Source organism: Taeniopygia guttata, chromosome 4 (assembly GCF_048771995.1).
Source record: "Taeniopygia guttata chromosome 4, bTaeGut7.mat, whole genome shotgun sequence".
Classification (NCBI taxonomy): Eukaryota; Metazoa; Chordata; class Aves; order Passeriformes; family Estrildidae; genus Taeniopygia; species Taeniopygia guttata.
Genome location: NC_133028.1, coordinates 2,918,257 through 2,935,656, shown reverse-complemented (window position 1 = coordinate 2,935,656; position 17,400 = coordinate 2,918,257). Strand labels below are relative to the sequence as shown.

Sequence of the window (17,400 nt, the reverse complement as noted above, 5' to 3'; positions counted from 1 at the left end):
CACAAAAAGAGGAACCTGGGGAGCTGCCACCTCCAGAGCTGAACCCAGAGTGGCTAAGGCAGCCCAGCATGGAAAAGGCAGGATCCCAGGACAGAATTCCACCAGAAAAGCTGGATAATTAATAAAGCACCATCCTGGCCTGGGTGGGTACCAAGCTCAGCACACATCTGTGCACTGTGTCCACCTGGCTACATCCAGTCCCTTCTCTTCCAGCCACAGCTCCTTGTGGCTCTGTTTCACCCTTCAAGTTTGCAACGCTTTGGAGATGCTTGGTGCATTTCTCTTCCCAGAAGTAGTCAGGTGTAGGCACACAGTTTGTGGTGATTAGGAGTGGGGCTGTGGCCAAGCCTCATCCAGCAGTGGGTACAGCTGTGAGAAGCAGGTGAACAGCATTGAAACAATGAGCCACAGAGTGCTGAGCTGTACTGACCAACCACCAAAGGGAACAGAGGGCCCACAGGTGCAACGCAGCGACATGAGGGGTATAAAAGGTTGGGCTAAAGAACAAGAAGGGCAGATGTTTGCAGCCTTCTGAAGTGCCGTGGTGTTACTCTGGATGGCTAAATGCTTAAAGCCTTCTGAAATTGTAGTGACATGCTGTTACACTGTCTCAACTGTGACACATACTGCAACAGTCCAGTTCCTCTTTGGTGACAACATCCTGACTTGTGCAGCTCAGCTGTTTGCTGCCTTGGGAACCACCTTCCCTGTTTTCATCCTGGGTATCCTACCAGCAACAGGAAGACCTGCCATGGTGAGACCATGAATGCTCCAAAATGAGATCTGGAAGGTGTCCCTGAACCATCACCTCTTCCTGGCACCGATGGCTTCACAGTGTCACTTCTAACAGAGCCCTTCAGAGCATTGCCTCCAGCCACAGCATTGTCAACCTCACACTCTCTGTCCCACAAATCACAACAAGTCCAGAGTGAAGCATCAAACCAATTTATTATAGTTAGTAAAAGGCTTTTTAGCCTGTTAGTAAAAAATGTGCTGGGACACAGCTCCCTCCTGTACCATCTCCTGCCAATGAGGCTTTAAAGTGCTACATAACAACTGTGAAAATCCTGGCACTTCACAGCAGCAATCTGAACATGTGCTTTCCCCACTCTGAGGTGGTGACAAACCAGCTGTTTCACAAGAGGACATGAAAAAGCAAAGCATACAAGCTGTTGCTTAAATATATGGAAAAACATGGGAAGAATTTCACAGGCAAGTAAAGCATCAGAGAAGAGGACCTTGGTATGGATGCAGCTGGTTTGGGATCTCATGGATCTGCCCTGAATTACAGAAAGTGTGGAGAAGGTGAGTCCCTTCCTGTCCCTCCTGTTAGGGAGTGCTAACTGTTTTGTTTTTAATGGAAGAACAGCCCCCACACTCCCTCTCCTGGCAGAGGGGGCTGATTGTGTTGAAAGGACTGTCTCTTCCTCCTTCAGCAGCAGGCACTGAGCAAGGAATGAACACCTCGAGCTCTTCTGGAAAGCAGCCCTGACACAGCACAGTCAACACCTCCTGTTGCATCTATTGGCTGTCCTTAGTTTTATGGAGGCACTTTTTGGATTTTTGGGCAGAAGGAAACTATTGGGAGGCTGGAGCAGCCGTTGAGGGCTGAGAGACCTTTCCCATCACAGGCCAAGCTCCAGGAGTGATGGGATACAAGGAAGAAATTCTTCCCTGTGAGGGTGGTGAAACACTGACACAGGTTGTCCAGAGCAGCTGTGGCTGCCCCATCCCTGGAAGAATTCAAAACCAAGCTGAAAGGGGCTTGGAGCAACCTGGAGCAACGTAACTACTCCAGGCTCCTGCTTCTTCACTGCTTCACTGTATTTTAGAATCACTGAATGGCTGAGGTGGGAAGGGCCATTAATGAACATGTCATCCCAGCCCTCTGCCTTGGGCAGGGACACCTTCTCCAAGAGCAGTTTGTTCCAAGCCCTTCAGACACTGGAAGATGCTACAAGATCTCCCCCACAGCTCAGAGCATCTCAGACTCTGGTACGACCTCCCTGCAGTGCACAGTTGATCCTGTTTGTGTCCCAGCCTGGGCAGAAGGTTCCTATACCCCTACCTCATAGCAACAGGCATCAGGAGGGGCAAGAACTCCATCCACCCTTCCAACCAAGCTCCAAAAATCCAGCCTAAAAATCAAAGACACCCAACAACCTTGGGGACCAAATCTGCTTGAAGTTGGCACTACCTGAAACATTCCTCTTAAATCTAAACCCCATTCCCTGCCTGGAGGGGGTGAAATGAGGCTGATCCTTGGTAATGCTGGCTCGATGCAGATCTTTCCTGACCCTCATGTTTATCCCCAGGGTCAGTACTACATGAAGCAATCCCAGAAGGGGCAGCAGAGCCAGAGACACCAAGTAAGGCAAACTGAACATGAGACGTCCAGTGGAGGTTGCTGCACCCACCCTTGGGCACATTTTCAAGCCAAGATGAGCAGAGCCAAGAAAATCAGCTCTGCTGTTATCAGATACCTGCACAATCTCTTCTGGCTGCATTGCACAAAGGGACCTGGAGGTCACCCTTTGGATCACCAGCATATGTTTACCTGAGGCCTCCTGGGACCAAACAAGAAAGACATGAAGAATCAGAGTGAGTGCTTTCCTTTTTGACTCAATGGATCATTTTGGAGCAGAATCTTCTCCTCCAGGAGTGGAGGAAAAGAGAAGGCTACAGCAAAGAAGATGGTTGGGAAATTGGAGGGAATGGACCCAACCCAACAGCATCATGTACCAAGGCCTCTTCCAGCAGAACCTTCCAGAAAAAGATATAACAACACCCCTACTGCCCCTTGCTACTCTTCAGGCTTCAAATGCGTTGGACAAAATCCTGTTGCCAATGAAATCCCCCAGGCTGCATCGCAGTGGTGGCATCCCACGCGCTATTTCCGCAGCCGGACGTACACCGCGAACGCCACGGCAGAAATGACACCGACGGCTGGAAGGATGTAGAGCAGGGACAGGCCACTGCTGTCCCCCTTTGGGACTCTGGCCTGAGGTGAGCTGGTGGCAGCGTCACAGCCACTGCCAGAGCTGGAATTCACGGAGCTTCCGAGGGGACTGACTCCGTCGCTGCCGGCTCCAAGCTGGACGCTGGGGTGATGATCCACACGGACCTCGTGGGTGCCCAGGGAGGTGCTGCCCCAGCTCGGAGCAGGACGGGAGTCTCTGCTTGCTCCAGCTGCCTCCTCTTCTCTGGGGCCTGCAGGAACTGAGGAGGCTCTGGGGAACGCTGCTCCTGAGCTCAGGCTATCCCTGCTCACCAGGATTGGGTCACTGCTGAGGCCAAGGCTACTGGAGGGGGTGGAACAGGGGTTGCTGGGCTCCTGAGAGCTCGGGCTGCCCCGAGGCACGGACACGAGGACGCCTGGCTTGTTGAACTCCTCTTCCCTCTCCTCATCACTGTGAGATGCCCAGATGCTCGTGGCAGAGCTCCCCCGGGAAGCTGATCTCCCAGCCATGCCTTCGGAGCTGCCTACCACAGCTGTGCCCAGGACAGGGTTTGCTGAGGCTGGGAGCACCTTTAGGAGACAAGGAGAGGGGCTGGGTGTCAAAGGAAGCAACCAATGGCCTGGTCTTGGGCACACAGGTCCCACACAAACCCACTTCAACACAGTCCCACATCTGCACTAACAAGGCTGGGTCACAGCTAACAGGGAGGTGAAGGAGAGAGGCACGCAGGAAGGAAAGGGAGCCAGGCAGTGAGGAGAGCAGTGGAAAACAGCACCTGGAAGCCAGAAAACTGACTGGCAAGGTAAGGTGGAGAAATAAGGAGTCAAAGCCCAACAGAGTTTGGCTCTCTTCTCCCATGCTCCACCATACAGTGTGGGGATGGTAACATGAACACAGTGGGGGAAAAAAAATCCTGGAATAAACTCATCACCAGCTCACAGTTAGACACTGCAACAGAAAATCTCCTAACCACAGGGAGTGCACAAGAACATGAACGAAATCCAAGTGGCAAGAGCAAAGGTCACCTACTTTCTCCTTCACTGGCACAGAGGGGGTGCTGCTGGCTGCATTCCCAATGGGCAGCTTCTTCTCTTGTGTAAGAGACCTCACCGAGGTGTCACGGGATGGGAGAGTGTCTCTGGGCACAGGGGTAGCACCCAGCGTAGTTTTTTCCATCAAAGCACCTGTCAGGGAGAAAATAAAGCATGTTGTGTTAACCAGGGGGCCTAAAGGTGAGATTTGCTCTTCCTCAGGCAAGTTGTGACAGGACAGTCCCCAAGCTGAGGGGGTGGCACAGGGAGCAGGACCCAGTGCCCTGACTCTGGCTCTGCTGTGGCACCTGAGCTTTCCCTGCAGCTGCACGTAACTCATGCAGGGTGGGCTGCAGGGCTGGAGAGCACCAAGGCAATCAGAGGATTTTAAGGCTCCTGAAACTCCATGTCCACCCAGCCAGGAGGTGCTGACCCCACATGGCAGAGGGGAAAGGGCTGGGAGGGCTGGATGTCTTTTTTCCCCACTCCGAGACCCTGGAGGTCAGGGCTTTATCCTGATTCTATGATGCTCACAGGTAGGAAATGCTAAAACTCCCCCACATTCAGGATACAAAGATCTCTGAAAACTAGGGGAAGGGGAGAAGTTTAACACCCCAAAGCTGCTCCACTGACAAAACAAAATTAAAATGCAGATGGATGAAATGATTGTTCTGGGTTCCTTCCAAATGAAATATTCTATTCAATTTCTATTCTATTCTATTCTAACCATTTCCCCAGCACTGCCAAGGCCACCATTAACCCACATCCCCAAATGCCACATCCAAATAGCTTCTGAATCTCTCCAGGGATGCTGACCATCACTGGCCTGGACAGCTTTTTCCAGGGCTTGACAACCTCTTCCAAAAAGAAATTTTCCCTACAATCCAATCTAAACCTCCCATGAAACAATTTTCCCTTCATCCTGTTGCTTGTTACCTGGGAGCAGAGCCCAGTCCTCACCTTGCTCCACCCTCCTGTCAGGGAGTTGTAGAGAGTAAGAAGGTCTCCCCCGAACCTCCTTTTCTCCAGAATGAGCTCTCAGAGCTTCTCAGAGCTGCTCCTCATCAGACTTATGCTCTAGAGCCCTCCCAGTTACATTCCCATCCCAGTTTCTTGCAGTGAGGGGTTCTCAGCAGCTCTCCTGCTCGCTAGTGGCTGCCAGGTTCTGCCAGGAGGGAAACCCACCTCCACTCCCTGGTTGCTCTTGCAGCATCCCAACCCGCTTCTTCTCCACATCAAACTGCTTCTGAATGAGGAGGGGGCTGCGCACATCCACGAAGCTGCCCGTGGGTTCACCATGCCCAGAGCTTGGCACAGGCTGCTTTTTTGGCACTGAGTTTGGGGGCTGCTGCCCCACACCACGAGTGGCTCCCTCCAGCCTTGGTGATGACTCTGTGAAGATATCCGAGCTCTCTTCGGGCTCATTCCTGGCCTGCCCAGGGCTCTGAGTGGCACCTGCATCCCTCGATGGAACAGACCTGCCCACGGCCAGGCCCGGCGTGCCGCGGTGCAGGTGGTTGGCATTCCCAAAAAACCCGTTGTCCACACACACCGGCCGGCGGCTCAGCCAGTCCCGGCTCTGCTCTGGGGACACGGCCGGTGGCACGGCCACCCCTGGTGTCCCCGCTGACACCGGCACGGTCCCGGAGGGGTGCGAGAGATTCCCCTCTCCACTGTGCCCGCCGCTCACTCCGCTGTGGACTTTGCTCCCAGGTGGAACCGGCCGGGGATTCTCTTGCTCTGGGAGTTTTTTGGGGAGCTGGAAGGAAATGGGTTGTGTTAAACCACTGGGATGAGGGGGTTTGGGACCACAGGGGTGTTCCAAAGCCTGAGCAGTGACCCCTGCAAGGCTGGTTATGAATGGGGTCTGGGGTCTCTCTTTGGGACCCACCCAAGCGTCTGGGGTTGTGGAGAGAAGCCTGGATTGGTGGCAAAGCAGAGCCTGCACTGCCCCCATGGAGGGAGACATGAGAGGGAGCAGTTACAGGGCCAAAATATCTGCAGTAAATTACCAGATGCAGCAGAGATCAGAAGCGAGCAGCTGCTCGGGGTGGCCCTGAAGGAGCCTGGCCCTACCACAGGCTCCCCAAACCCAATGAAAAGGTCCAAAAGGGATCTTGGTGTCCCCATCCAACGTGTGCCCTGCTCACCGATTCCTGCACCGGCATTCTGGCCTCCAGCTCTGTGCTTGTGGTGGTGGCAGCACTGGGCAGGACGGGTGGATGGTCACCAGTGGTCAGGTCTGGGCGTGGCTGCCCAGCCAAAGGGGCGGGATTTGGCCCCCGGGGTGGTGTCTGGGCATTGATGGAGAAGGCAGTGGGATGGGCATCACTGGGAAGGGAGGAGGCAGCAGCAGGAGCTGAGGAACCTGGAAGAGACAGGCAGATCATTGTGGAAAAAACTGAGGAAGCAGAGGATAATTGTGGGGCTGAGGCAGCCCTGTGTGTGTCCCTGCTCTGTCCCCACATCAGCCAAGCCCACAGCACCCCTTTGTTCATCTTTCCATCTTCCCTCAGGTGAGAACCCCAGCCTACCACCAACCCAAGCATCTTCAAACACGGACCCATCATCCTCAGACATGTCACACAGTGAAGGACATCCCTGGGACAGTTACACACACCTCCTGGGAAGCCAAGGCAGAGACAGAGATAACTTCATGTCCCCACTCCAGCACCCCACAGAGCACACCCAGGAAGGATGAGGCTACATACGAGGTCGAGGTTGCCAGGTATCATAGACTTCCTGCAGCTCATCAGCCAAGTGCCCCGCGTTATTCTGGTGCAGTGCCTGGATGAGATCCTGCACCCAGCCCTTCCGGCACCTCAGGTGCTGATAGAACCTAAAGACGGCTGCCTGGTTGCCCCGTGTCTCCTCCCGGGCGAGGAGTTCATCCTAGGAAAAACACACACGGTATCTAAGAGAGGGTGTGGCTTAGAGGTAAGATAACTCCATGCTGCCATGGGGGAAGGAGCCTGGCAGAGCTCAGGAAAATAGGAAATTACTCTGTCAGAATCGACCAGGCAGGTCAGGGAATCGGCCAGCGACGCCACTCGGATAGTCCCGAATTTCTTGAGGTTTCTCGTAATGTGGGTGTACACTTTGTCCTCAGCCAAACCCATCCTGGCTCAGCACCTGCAGGGGGACAGAGAGCTCGGGTGAGCAGAGGCTGCTGGTGAGCCTCGGACTGTCTCACAGGCACAAACACTGCCATGATGAGACAGGAGAAATCCTGTCGGAAACCACGCGCACTAAGTTCGCTCGGCTTTAAGTTCAACGCTCAGCTTCACTTCCACACCTCGCTTCTTTTTCCACCATCGCCCACGCCGTGTTTATTCCCACTCTGCTTGTCTGGATTCGCCCGGCGGGTTGGGAAAAACAGGAAAAAAAGGAAAAACAGGCGACACGGCCAAGACAAGCGCCAGGAGCCACGGCTGTAATCCCGCACAAGCAATGTAAAAACCAAAGGGGAAGGCACAGAGCTCCTTCCACAGGGAACAGCGGCCCGCAGGAGCGCCCACACCATGAGGGCCGCGCCGCCCTCAGCGCGACCTTCAACCCCCGGGGGATCTCCGGGAAGTTCTCCGCTGGCAGATCCCCCTGGCAGAGCGGCCGGGGGTGGCAGCGGGGGCTGTGGTGGCCATGGGGGTCGGTGCTGTCCCGCTGTCCCCTCCCCGCCGCCCTCACGGCCCCTCACGGCCCCTCACCTGCGCCCGCCGCCGCCGCGCGCCCGCCGCCGCCACGGCCCCGCCCCCTCGCGTCGCGGCCGCCGCTGATTGGCTGTGGCGCACGTCAGTCACCGTGATTGACAGGGGGTGGGATCACCTCAGGGGATATCCCCTTGTCTGCCCTGAGGGGTTCTGACCCTCAGCGAGCTCTGACCGTGACCCTCGTTCGTGGAGAAAGCTTCCAATGCCTCAAGGTAAACTAGAAACCACAAAAGTGTGAAATAGATTGTAGAGATTAATTTAGCGTGTCACATGGGTGAGGAATTTAGGTGTTAGGATTTTTAGTATGTTATGGATGGGTTCAAGATGGAGGATATAGGGTGTTGTCTCAAATTCTTCTCTTCTCTCTTCTTCCTCTTCCTTCTTGGATTTAGGTGGTATCTTGTAATCAGGTAGAAAAAAATCTGTATTGTGGGTCTTTAGGGGTCAGTTATCGGGTTAGAAAGGAAAATAATCTAGGTGTCTCTTCTTAATTTTTGATTAGACTTAAAAAGGCCTCGCAGCACGAGGTTGTTGGCCGCTTTTGTGCTGTTTTCACGCATGCAAGGTCTGGGCACAGACAGCGTGCTGAAGTTTTGGTAAGGTAACAATAAACAGAAGATGAAGACTGAAAAAGTCCTGAGTTTCTGCTTTTCCTGACACAGAACTGCTCCAGGAGGGCTCCCCTGGCAGGGAGTTGCCCAATTTGGGACCCCAAATTCACAACCGGGAGCATGGACAGGTTCCCAGTCAGTCCCTCGGGACAGCGGGAGCGGAGATCCCGGAGCGTGGCCAGCCTGGGGACAGTGTCCCCCTCTGCCAGGGGACACTGTGGCAGCAGGGTCTGCTGAGCCTGGAGAAGAGGAGACTCCGAGGCCATCTCACCAATCCATAAAAATATCTCCAAGCAGAAGGTCACAGGATGGTGCCAGACTCTTTCCAGTGATGCCCAGCGATCGGACAAGGAATAATACAAAGATGTCTGAAAACTAGGGGAACAGGAGAAGTTTCACACCCCAAAGCTGCTCCACTGACAAAACAAAATTAAAATGCAGATGGATGAAATTATTGTTGTGAGTTCCTTCCAAACAAAATATTCTATTCTATTATATTCTATTCCACTCCATTCCATTCCATTCCAACCATTCCCCCAGCACTGACAAGGCCACCATTAACCCATATCCCCAAATGCCACATCCAAATGACTTCTAAATCTCTCCAGGGATGCTGACCATCACTGGCCTGGACAGCTTTTTCCAGTGCTTGAAAACCTGTTCCAAAAAGAAATTTTCCCTACAATCCAATCTAAACCTCGCATGAAACAATTTTCTTTTCATCCTGTTGCTTGTTACCTGGAGGCACTGGAACGGCTGCCCAGGCAGGGTGTGGAGTCTCCCTCTCTGGAGACATTCCAAACCCACCTGGACACATTCCTGTGTCACCTGCTCCAGGTGACACTGCCTTGACAGGGGGTTGGACTGGGAGATCTCCAGACATCCCTTTGAACATCAGTTTTCTGGGATTCTGGGAGCTGGAATATGGTCCTTCATGTGAGCAGTGGCACAGTTTGTCCAGAAAAGCCTCATCCCTGGAAGTGTCCGAGGTCACAGGTGATGGGGCTTGGAGCAACCTGGGATAGTGGAAAGTTGTCCCTGCCCATGTGTGTGGAATGAGATGGTCTTTAAGGTCCCTTCCCACCCAAACCATTCTGTGATTATATTTAATTGAAGCCAGCTTGTCTCATTCTAAATCATAAAAAAAGATCATATTTCTGGGTTGTTTCTAATTAAGAAATCATTATAATGATAAAACTTACCTCATAAAAAAAAAAAAAAAAGCCACTCAGTTGCACCCAGTAATTTGTGTTCACAGAATCGCAGAATCATACAATCATAATCACAGAATCACGGAATGTTAAAGGTTTGGAAGGGACTTAAAGGGACTTTAATCATCCCAAGCTGCATTTCACCACTTTGCTCAAGGCCTTATCCCACCTGGCTTTAAAAACTTTCAGTGTTGGGGCATCCACAACTTCTCTGGGCAACCTGTTCCTGTTCTCGCCGTGGTCACAGCAATATAACTGGATATAATAATATCCAATATAAATTCCCTCTGTTTCAACTTGTACACGTTACTCCTTGTTCTGTCTCCGCACCTCCTTCCTGAGAGTCCCTCTCCGGCATTTCTGTAGTATCCCACCAAAGCTTTTCCTTTGTCATTAATTCCCTAATTGTTATAAATGAAAATTTGTCCAGCCAAATTAATATGAAAAATAAAATATTTATTTTACAATCAAATTTTATCTAGCCAGCCACGAGGAAAGAACAGAGCCGAGCCCGGGGTCGGCGCTGGGTGTGCAACAGAGGTCAGCCTCAGCAGAGGTTTTCCTCTCTGCCCACACACCTCCATCTTGGCACAAGCGGTTTTTATAGGGAAAATTCCGCCTGAGGCCAAGATTTCAGCAGTCAGTCTTTTCTTTTATTCAGAGTCCATATGTTAATAAGATTTTCCTTTTTGGTGATGAGGGAGGACAAATCACTGTCTGGAGTTTGTTGAATCCTTTGATGAAATTTAGTGTTCACATGTATCTGCCTCAGGATTTCCATGATATCCATCTGGGGTTTCTGTATCTCCCCAGACATGCCCCATCTCCTGGCGAGCTGTACCTTCTTACTTGTAAATCAGTTTCCAATCTACACCCGGTCTCACCTGCGCCTGTGAGGGTGGGGGGGGAATCATAATACAAACATGTATACTCTAACAAATATTCAATATCACATATATCATATTAGAAACGGCGCAAATGATATCTACTACACATAACACTAATTAACAGTTAATAGTTAATGAATGTCCCACTCCGGAATTTTGGGAAGCGGAATCGTTCGCTGAAGGGTTTGGGGGGGTGATGGAGGCGCAGCGCCGCCTCCGCGCCACCAGGGGGCAGCACCGCCCCGCGGCGGGCCCCGCCTGGCCCCGCCCATGGCCCCGCCCCGGCCCCGCCCCCGGGCCGGAGCCGCACGATGGCGGCGGCAGCGGGCGGGCGGCGGCGGCGGCGCCGCTGAGCGCCGGGAGAGCCCCGAGGGGCGGCGGGGGCTTCCCGCACCCCTTCCCCTTCCCTCACATCCCCCTCCCCTTTTCCCCCGACCCCCCCCACCCCGCGGCGCCGTCCATGGTGACGGGCGGCCGAGGCGGCCTCGCAGCGGAGCCGTTTGGGCGGGAGGCGGAGAGGCAGCGGCGGCCGCAGGTGAGCGGGGACGGGGCGCGGGTGAGCCCCGGGGGTGTGCGGGTGGTGGAAGGGGCGCGGGGCGCGACCCACGCGTGTCCGTGGAGTTGGGTTGCCCCCATCCTGTCCACGCTAACTCGGGGGTTGGCGTCTGTATTTTTGTGGGTGTATTTGGTGGGGAGAATGGTGATTTCTATAAGTGATCGTGGGCTGGGGCTCTTGGATTTGCTGCCTTGGAGCGAGTCCAGAGGAGGCCAAGTTGATGGGAGGGATGCAGCACCTCTCCTGCGAGGAAAGGCTGGGAGAATTGGGATTGTCCAGCCTGGAGGAGAGAGGGATCCGGGGACACCTAATGGGGGCCCCTCAGTAGTTGAAGGGCAAGAAAAATGGAGAGAGACTTTTTACAAGAGTCTGGGGTGACAGGATAAGAGGGAATAGCTGCACACTGAAAGAGAGTATGGTTAGATTAGATATTAAGAAGAAATTCTTCCCTAGGCGAGTGGTGAGGCCCTGGCACAGGTTGCTCGGAGAAGCTGTGGCTGCCCCTGGATCCCTGGAAGTATTTAATGCCAGGTTGGATGGGGCTCTGAGCAACCTGAGCTAGTGAAGGTGTCCCTGCCCATGGCAGGGGATGGAACAAGATGAGCTTTAAGGTCCCTTCCCACCCAAACCATTCCATGATTCTGTGAACTTCCACCTGTGGGTCTGCAGTGACCCACGGGGTTGGGTACAGAAGTCCAAGTTGAGGACACCCATCCAAGACCCAGAAAACATCTGCAGGGCAGGGCCACCATGGCCACCATCTCCTGCCACCACCCACCACCACCCTGCTGCAGGATGGTTGGGCTCCCTGGACACCTCCACTCGGGACCTTGGGGCTTCTGCTCCTGACCCACGGTCAGACCACGTCCCCCTTGGCAAATCCAGGCCATGCCAGTGGCCAAAAGCTTCTTTTGGGACCGATATTCCAGCTTGGGGGCTTGTGTCCTGGCTGCTCCCTGGGCTATCCCTCCAGGAGATGCTTCAGGCTGGAGCATTGGAAGGGACACCATCCCTGCTGTGGGGTCTGAGGGTTCTGTCCTTCCTTCAGAGCTCTGTCCCCTTCTCCCTGGCTCTTTCTGCTCAGCAAAGGGTGTGTCACATCCCAAACGGGAATCCCAAACGGGAATGTCCATGCTGCCCCTCTCCAAGCTCTCCCACGCTCGGGTAGCTGCATCCTCCCTCCTCAGCCAGCGCTTGCTTGTTTCTGATCTTGGATGTCATCGAGGGTGGAAAATGTGACAGGAAGGAAGGGAGGCTTTTTTTCCTCTCCTGCTAAATATGGACTGACATTAAAAATCCAAATACTGTCGCGAGAGGAATCCCAAACTCTGTTTGTCGAGGGAGAGGAAAGGATGGTTTCTGCCTTTTCGGTTCCAGCTGGGAAGTTTCGCAAGGAGTGGTGGAGTCCTTGCCGGGAGCCTCAGGAATTTACTGAGCTTGTTCACAGGACGCTCTCCCAGCGTCTTATGCTAAAAAAAAATTAGTCATCCTTTCTCTGCCTGCCCGTGGCTGGGGGGAGCTTGCTGCGAGCATGCAGGATGCTTGGAAATATTTAAGGATTTCTTCCTCCTGTACAAGGAGTTCTAGAAACGACAGGAAATAAAACTGCGGCCCCAACAGGAGTTTTTCATCTTTATTTTAATTCCTGTCGCTGCAGCAGCCAGTGGAGGGGAGGGGAAGGATGTGCTCAGGGGTGGGGGCTGCAGCCAGGTTTGCAGGGAGGATTTGTCTGTCTCTGTCAAGATCAGATGCAAATTCACGCTGTTATTCCCAGAGAGATCGGGAAACAGGCTTGATATGGAGCTCTGAGGGGAGGAATGGGATCACAGGGATGGTCATGGCACTGCCAGATCTCTGATGGCTTCTTCTGTGGCCGGGTGAAGAGCCAGGATGCTTTTTGGGGAGCAGCTCCCCTAGGACCTGGGGGTGCTGGGGAGACAGAGACTCGGTGTTTGTGCTGGGCAGAAAGTGGGCACTGCCACCTTCCCATTCCATGTGTTTCTTTTCATCCCTGTTGGAGAGCTTCATGGGGGAGTGCCTGTGGGAAGCTGCACGGTTTTTGCCTGATCTTTATTAAAGCAGTTGGTTGAAACAACTGGTTGGTTACAGCTGGCTGAAGGTGGTGGAGGCATCGTCCCTGGGGATTGTCACAGCTTGGACTTGTGATGGTCTTGGAGGTCTTTTCCAACCTAAATAACTCTGGGATTCTGTGAAAGCAGGGGGTGCTGGAATAGATATTTCCCATTTCCAGGGTGCTGGTGCTGCTGTGTTGTTCCCAGACTAAGGAGACACAGCCCTGCCTTCCTGAAACATCCCTCACTAATAACTGCATCTCTGTGCTGCTCCGTGATACTGGTCCATGTCCAACATCAACATCCCCGTGGAGGAGCAGCTTGAATTCTCCTTCTCCCTGTCTCCTCCTGCTGCCAGCCTACATCTGTTCTGCTCCAAGTCTCTGTGTTTCCAGCAGGGTGGTGGATCCCAATCCAGAGGCTGTGTGACCTCTGCTGTGCTTGGCTGAGTCAGTGTCACTGTCATGGTCTGTGTGATGCCTCAAAACACTGGGGAGCATGATGTGGGGGGTATTTTCTGTGGAGCAGAGCACTTGTAGTGCTTCCATGGGGTCAGGAGTGGCACCAGCTGCTGCCTGGTCCTCCCCTCCTGGTATGACACGGGCAGGAGGTCGGTCACCCCTGGCCTGGCTGCTCTCTGGGCTCATTCACAAATCCCATTTTCCTCTGGAAATAAAACAAATCCCTGGGCTTTCCTCTCATGGTGGAAGTCATTTGGAGGTGACCAGGTCCTTAAGCATCCCCAAAGCCTTCGGACAGGAAGAGACACTTGAGCAGAGAGGTAGGAAATGTCAGGAAATGTCCGCATTTAGTGCAGTGGCTGATTCATCTCCTGCTCTTAACTCTTTCCACCCTGGTTTCAGTGGGATCCAGCTGGTTTCCTTCAAGGCTCAGAGCCCAAGGAGGCTCTGGCTGAATCACAGAACACTCCTGGGTTTTGTGCTGTTGTATTTACGTGGTTTGGGGTGGAAAAGGAACGGGGTGTGCGGTTATCTGAATCGGATAACCAGAACATCAGCAGTCACATTAGGGAGGATTAATATTTAATATAAAGGGTATGCACCATTGTGCTTAATCACTGTCTGAAGGGCTTAGGAAGAGATTTAGTGATAAGCAAGTGATTCCTGAGCTGTCCAGGATGATTTCTTGCATCTTCCTCTGGAGCAGCTGGTCCTGGATATCGCTGGAGGCTGGTGCAATCCTGTTCTTCCTGATGTCTCCAGTTTCTGTAAGTGGGCAGAGTGGCTTGCATCACGAGTGCTCGCTTCTCATTAAACTCCCAAATGCTCTGGAAACCCTTTTTCTCTGATGCAGCTCACGTGGCTGGACTGTCAGCAGTGGTACCTGTCAGCACTTGAAAATTCTGTGTGTGGCCAGAGCTCGTGGGAAACATGTCTTGGGATCCATGGACATTGTCACAGTCACATACATCTGCCCACACACTAATACAGAGGCAGCTCATTCATTCATTTGTCTGTCTAACCCCTTTAGGAGGTTTTTCATGTCATTTCCAGGCTCCCACCATGGTCCTAGAACTCCCCATGAGAGCGGTGCTGCTTTCCACAGCTGCTCCACGTTGCCTTACGTGGGTTTTTTCTGCAGCATGAGGTGTTTTGTAGTACAGCAAGGTGGGGGCTGCCCCTCTGGGAAGGGTTTGTGCAGGGAGGAGGTGATGGTGGGGAGTGCTGTGTCCAAGGCTGGTGTCCTCAGCACAGCAAGGACTTAGAGCAACTCCAGAAGAAGCAATAAAGATGCTCTGTTAGCTGGAGCCAGGCTGAGAGAGCTGGGGATGCTCACCTGGAGAAGAAAAGGCTCCAGGGAGAGCTCAGAGCTTCTTCCATGGTCTGAAGAGGGGCTCCAGGAGAGCTGGAGAAGGACTTGGGACAAAGGATGGAGGGACTGGACAAGGGGAATGGCTTCCCACTGGCAGAGGGTGGGTTAGAAGGGATATTAGAAAGAAATTTTTGCCTGATCTTGGCTGGTTTCCCTTCCCTTTCCCTTCCCAGGTTTGTGCCTGCCCCTCCTTCCCTCCCTGCCCCAAATCTGAGCTCTCCTGGCTGAAAGCATCAGCCACAGCTTTCCAACCCACTGTGCTCTGGTTGCTTATGTGGTACCTCTGTGTTTTTGTGGCAGCTGCAGTTTTGATGGTGGCAGTCAAAACACCTGAGCGTGGCTTGGGTTTTGGCATCTTGGTCATGCAGAAAATCCTGGTGTCCACTGTAACAGGCATGGAGGTTGGAAATATTTTTAAAATTGGGACTACTTTTTTTCCTTCAAGACACCTGTGGAAGAATTAGAGAATCAGGGGATGGTTTGGGCTGGAAGGGACCTTAAAGCTCATCTCCTTCCAACCCCCTACCATGGGCAAGGACACCTCTCACTAGCCCAGGTTGCTCCAAGCCCTGTCCAACCTGGCCTTGAGAAGGCTCCTTTTATTCTCTGTGCAAACAAACAGATCGCTTGCTTAGGCAGCAGCGACTCTTTATTCCAGAATAATTTGTTGTCCTAATTCCTTCCTGTTGAAGCAACTTCATTTTGCATGGGATAATTAGCACTAATTTGGGCCTGGGATGGAAAACAAGAGTTCTCTGACTTCAGAGGAGCAGACAAGAGCATAACCTCTGCCTTTCCCCGCCTGAGTCAGGTCGTGCCATGCCATCCCTCCTCTGAAGCAAAATTAAAACCTGTCTGTGAGACCAAACATTCCAGGGTGGTAGGAGGGAGCAGGAGGTGGAGGTTTCACCAATTTTAAACTTTCTGCTGCTGCAGGGAGCTGAGGACAAGTGTGGTGAGGGGGGGAACGGAGCAGCACCTCCTTCCTTCTTGGCTGACGCTGAGGAACAAATAAACAGAAATGTTCTCACCGCGCTGATGTGAAAAGCTGCTCCTGAGCCAGCCTGGCCTGCTGGTGGATTCCTGGCGCCCCAGCCAAGTACTTGAGACCTTTTTATTGCCATAACGAGGACTTCCTCATCCTGCCCCGCAGTCTGACTCGATTCACAGCTATTTTCTGGTCCTTCCAGGAAGTCATCCCTGCTCTGCCTTCTTTGTGGAGGGAAGGGAAACCAGCCAAATCCCTTCCCTGCCCCAAATCCCTGCATGTCTGAAGAAGGGGAGGTGCAGGGCATCCTTCTTGGTTCACCCAGGAAGCATGAGATGAATTCCAGTGGGAAGCTGCCTTTCTTGGTTCTGGCAGGTTCAGTGTTTGCTGTTTCCTGGAGGCAGTGGAAATGGGAGATGTCCAGCTTGGAAATCCCAGCTGGCAGAAAATGGGCTTTCAGTGGCTTGATATCTGACCACCAGACACCTTGGCTGATTGATGCTGCTTAGACAGAGAGTTTTAAGTCCTGGATTCATAACTTGGGGGTTTAAGACACTTCTTGACGCTCCAAAATTCATCAATCAAGGTGTGTTGTAGGCTCATTGTGGAAGTGCTGCAGCAGCATACTGTCTGAAAAACAGGCCTGTTGGAGCTTGTAGGTTTTGTGTATTAAGTAATGGGTGACAGGAAAGCTGGATCCAGGTTTGAGCAGTGAATCAATCAGCACTGGATTACTCTGGGATTGAACCAGCTCCCCTGGGATGACTGTCCTCCCCATAGCACGCCTGATGTTTCACAACCACCTCTGCTTGTTCTGATGATCTAAACCCCAGGGGCTTAGCTGGCTTTGGGCTCCACCCCATCATGGTACCCTTGCTGCAGGGCTGAGGAGAGCAGCAATTCCTGGTGTGACTGCTGAGGGCAGGGTGTCTGTGCTCACCTGCTCTTCTCCAGGGAGTTGGAGATGATCTGCCCAAAGGAGAACTTACAGAGGTTCTTCCCAAAACTGACACCCAGCCATCCTCACTGGTCACGGAACCACAGAATCACAGGATGGTTTGGTTGGAAGGGACCTCAAAGATCATCTCATTCCACACCCCTGCCATGGGCAGGGACACCTCCCACCATCCCAGGTGGCTCCAACCCCATCCAACCTGGCCTTGGGCACTTCCAGGGATCCAGGGGCAGCCACAGCTTCTCTGGGCACCCTGTGCCAGGGCCTGCCCACCTCACAGGGAAGAATTTCTTCCTAATGTCTAATCTAAACCTACTTTCTTTCAGTGTGAAGCCATTCCCCCTTCTCCTGTTGCTCCAGTCTTTCTTCATCTTTCCTGTAGGCTCCCTTCAGGTACTGGAAAGCCCCAGTTAGGTCATCCCAAAGCTTTCTCTTCTCCAGGCTGAACAACCCCAGTTCTCTCTCTTTCCTCACAGCAGAGCTGCTCCATCCATCTGATCATCTTGGTGGCTCCTCTGGCTTCATTCCAACAGGCCACAGTGGGGAATTTGCCAATTAAGCAGCAGATCCTCCTGGAATCCCTGGCATT

At 53.0% G+C, this 17,400-nt stretch overlaps 2 protein-coding genes across 5 annotated transcripts in view; one reads left to right on the top strand and one right to left on the bottom strand.

Annotated features, from left to right (window-relative positions):
- Positions 1–929: 929 nt before the first annotated feature.
- On the bottom strand, positions 930–8,181 carry MAVS (mitochondrial antiviral signaling protein). 2 transcript variants are annotated; one of them, XM_030270481.4, is made up of 7 exons: positions 7,696–8,181; positions 6,994–7,123; positions 6,703–6,883; positions 6,142–6,359; positions 5,177–5,750; positions 3,990–4,144; positions 930–3,529 (listed from the first exon to the last, which is right to left on the bottom strand). In XM_030270481.4, exons 2-7 carry the CDS (start codon positions 7,108–7,110, stop codon positions 2,891–2,893), a joined length of 1,884 nt encoding a protein of 627 aa, XP_030126341.4. In that variant the 5' UTR covers positions 7,111–7,123; positions 7,696–8,181; the 3' UTR covers positions 930–2,890. The 2 variants fall into 2 exon arrangements, with proteins under 2 accessions (XP_030126341.4, XP_002188030.5); XM_002187994.6 differs by having other exon boundaries at positions 7,287–7,702.
- A 2,525-nt stretch (positions 8,182–10,706) lies between these two features.
- The window catches only part of PTPRA (protein tyrosine phosphatase receptor type A), a 119,406-nt gene continuing 112,712 nt past the window's right edge, over positions 10,707–17,400 (top strand). The window contains exon 1 of one of the 3 annotated variants that reach the window (XM_041715615.2): positions 10,707–10,942. The gene's annotated coding sequence lies outside the window, so the exon portion shown is untranslated. The remainder of the gene's footprint in view (positions 10,943–17,400) is intronic. The other 2 variants (XM_041715614.2, XM_072927889.1) reach the window with 2 other exon arrangements.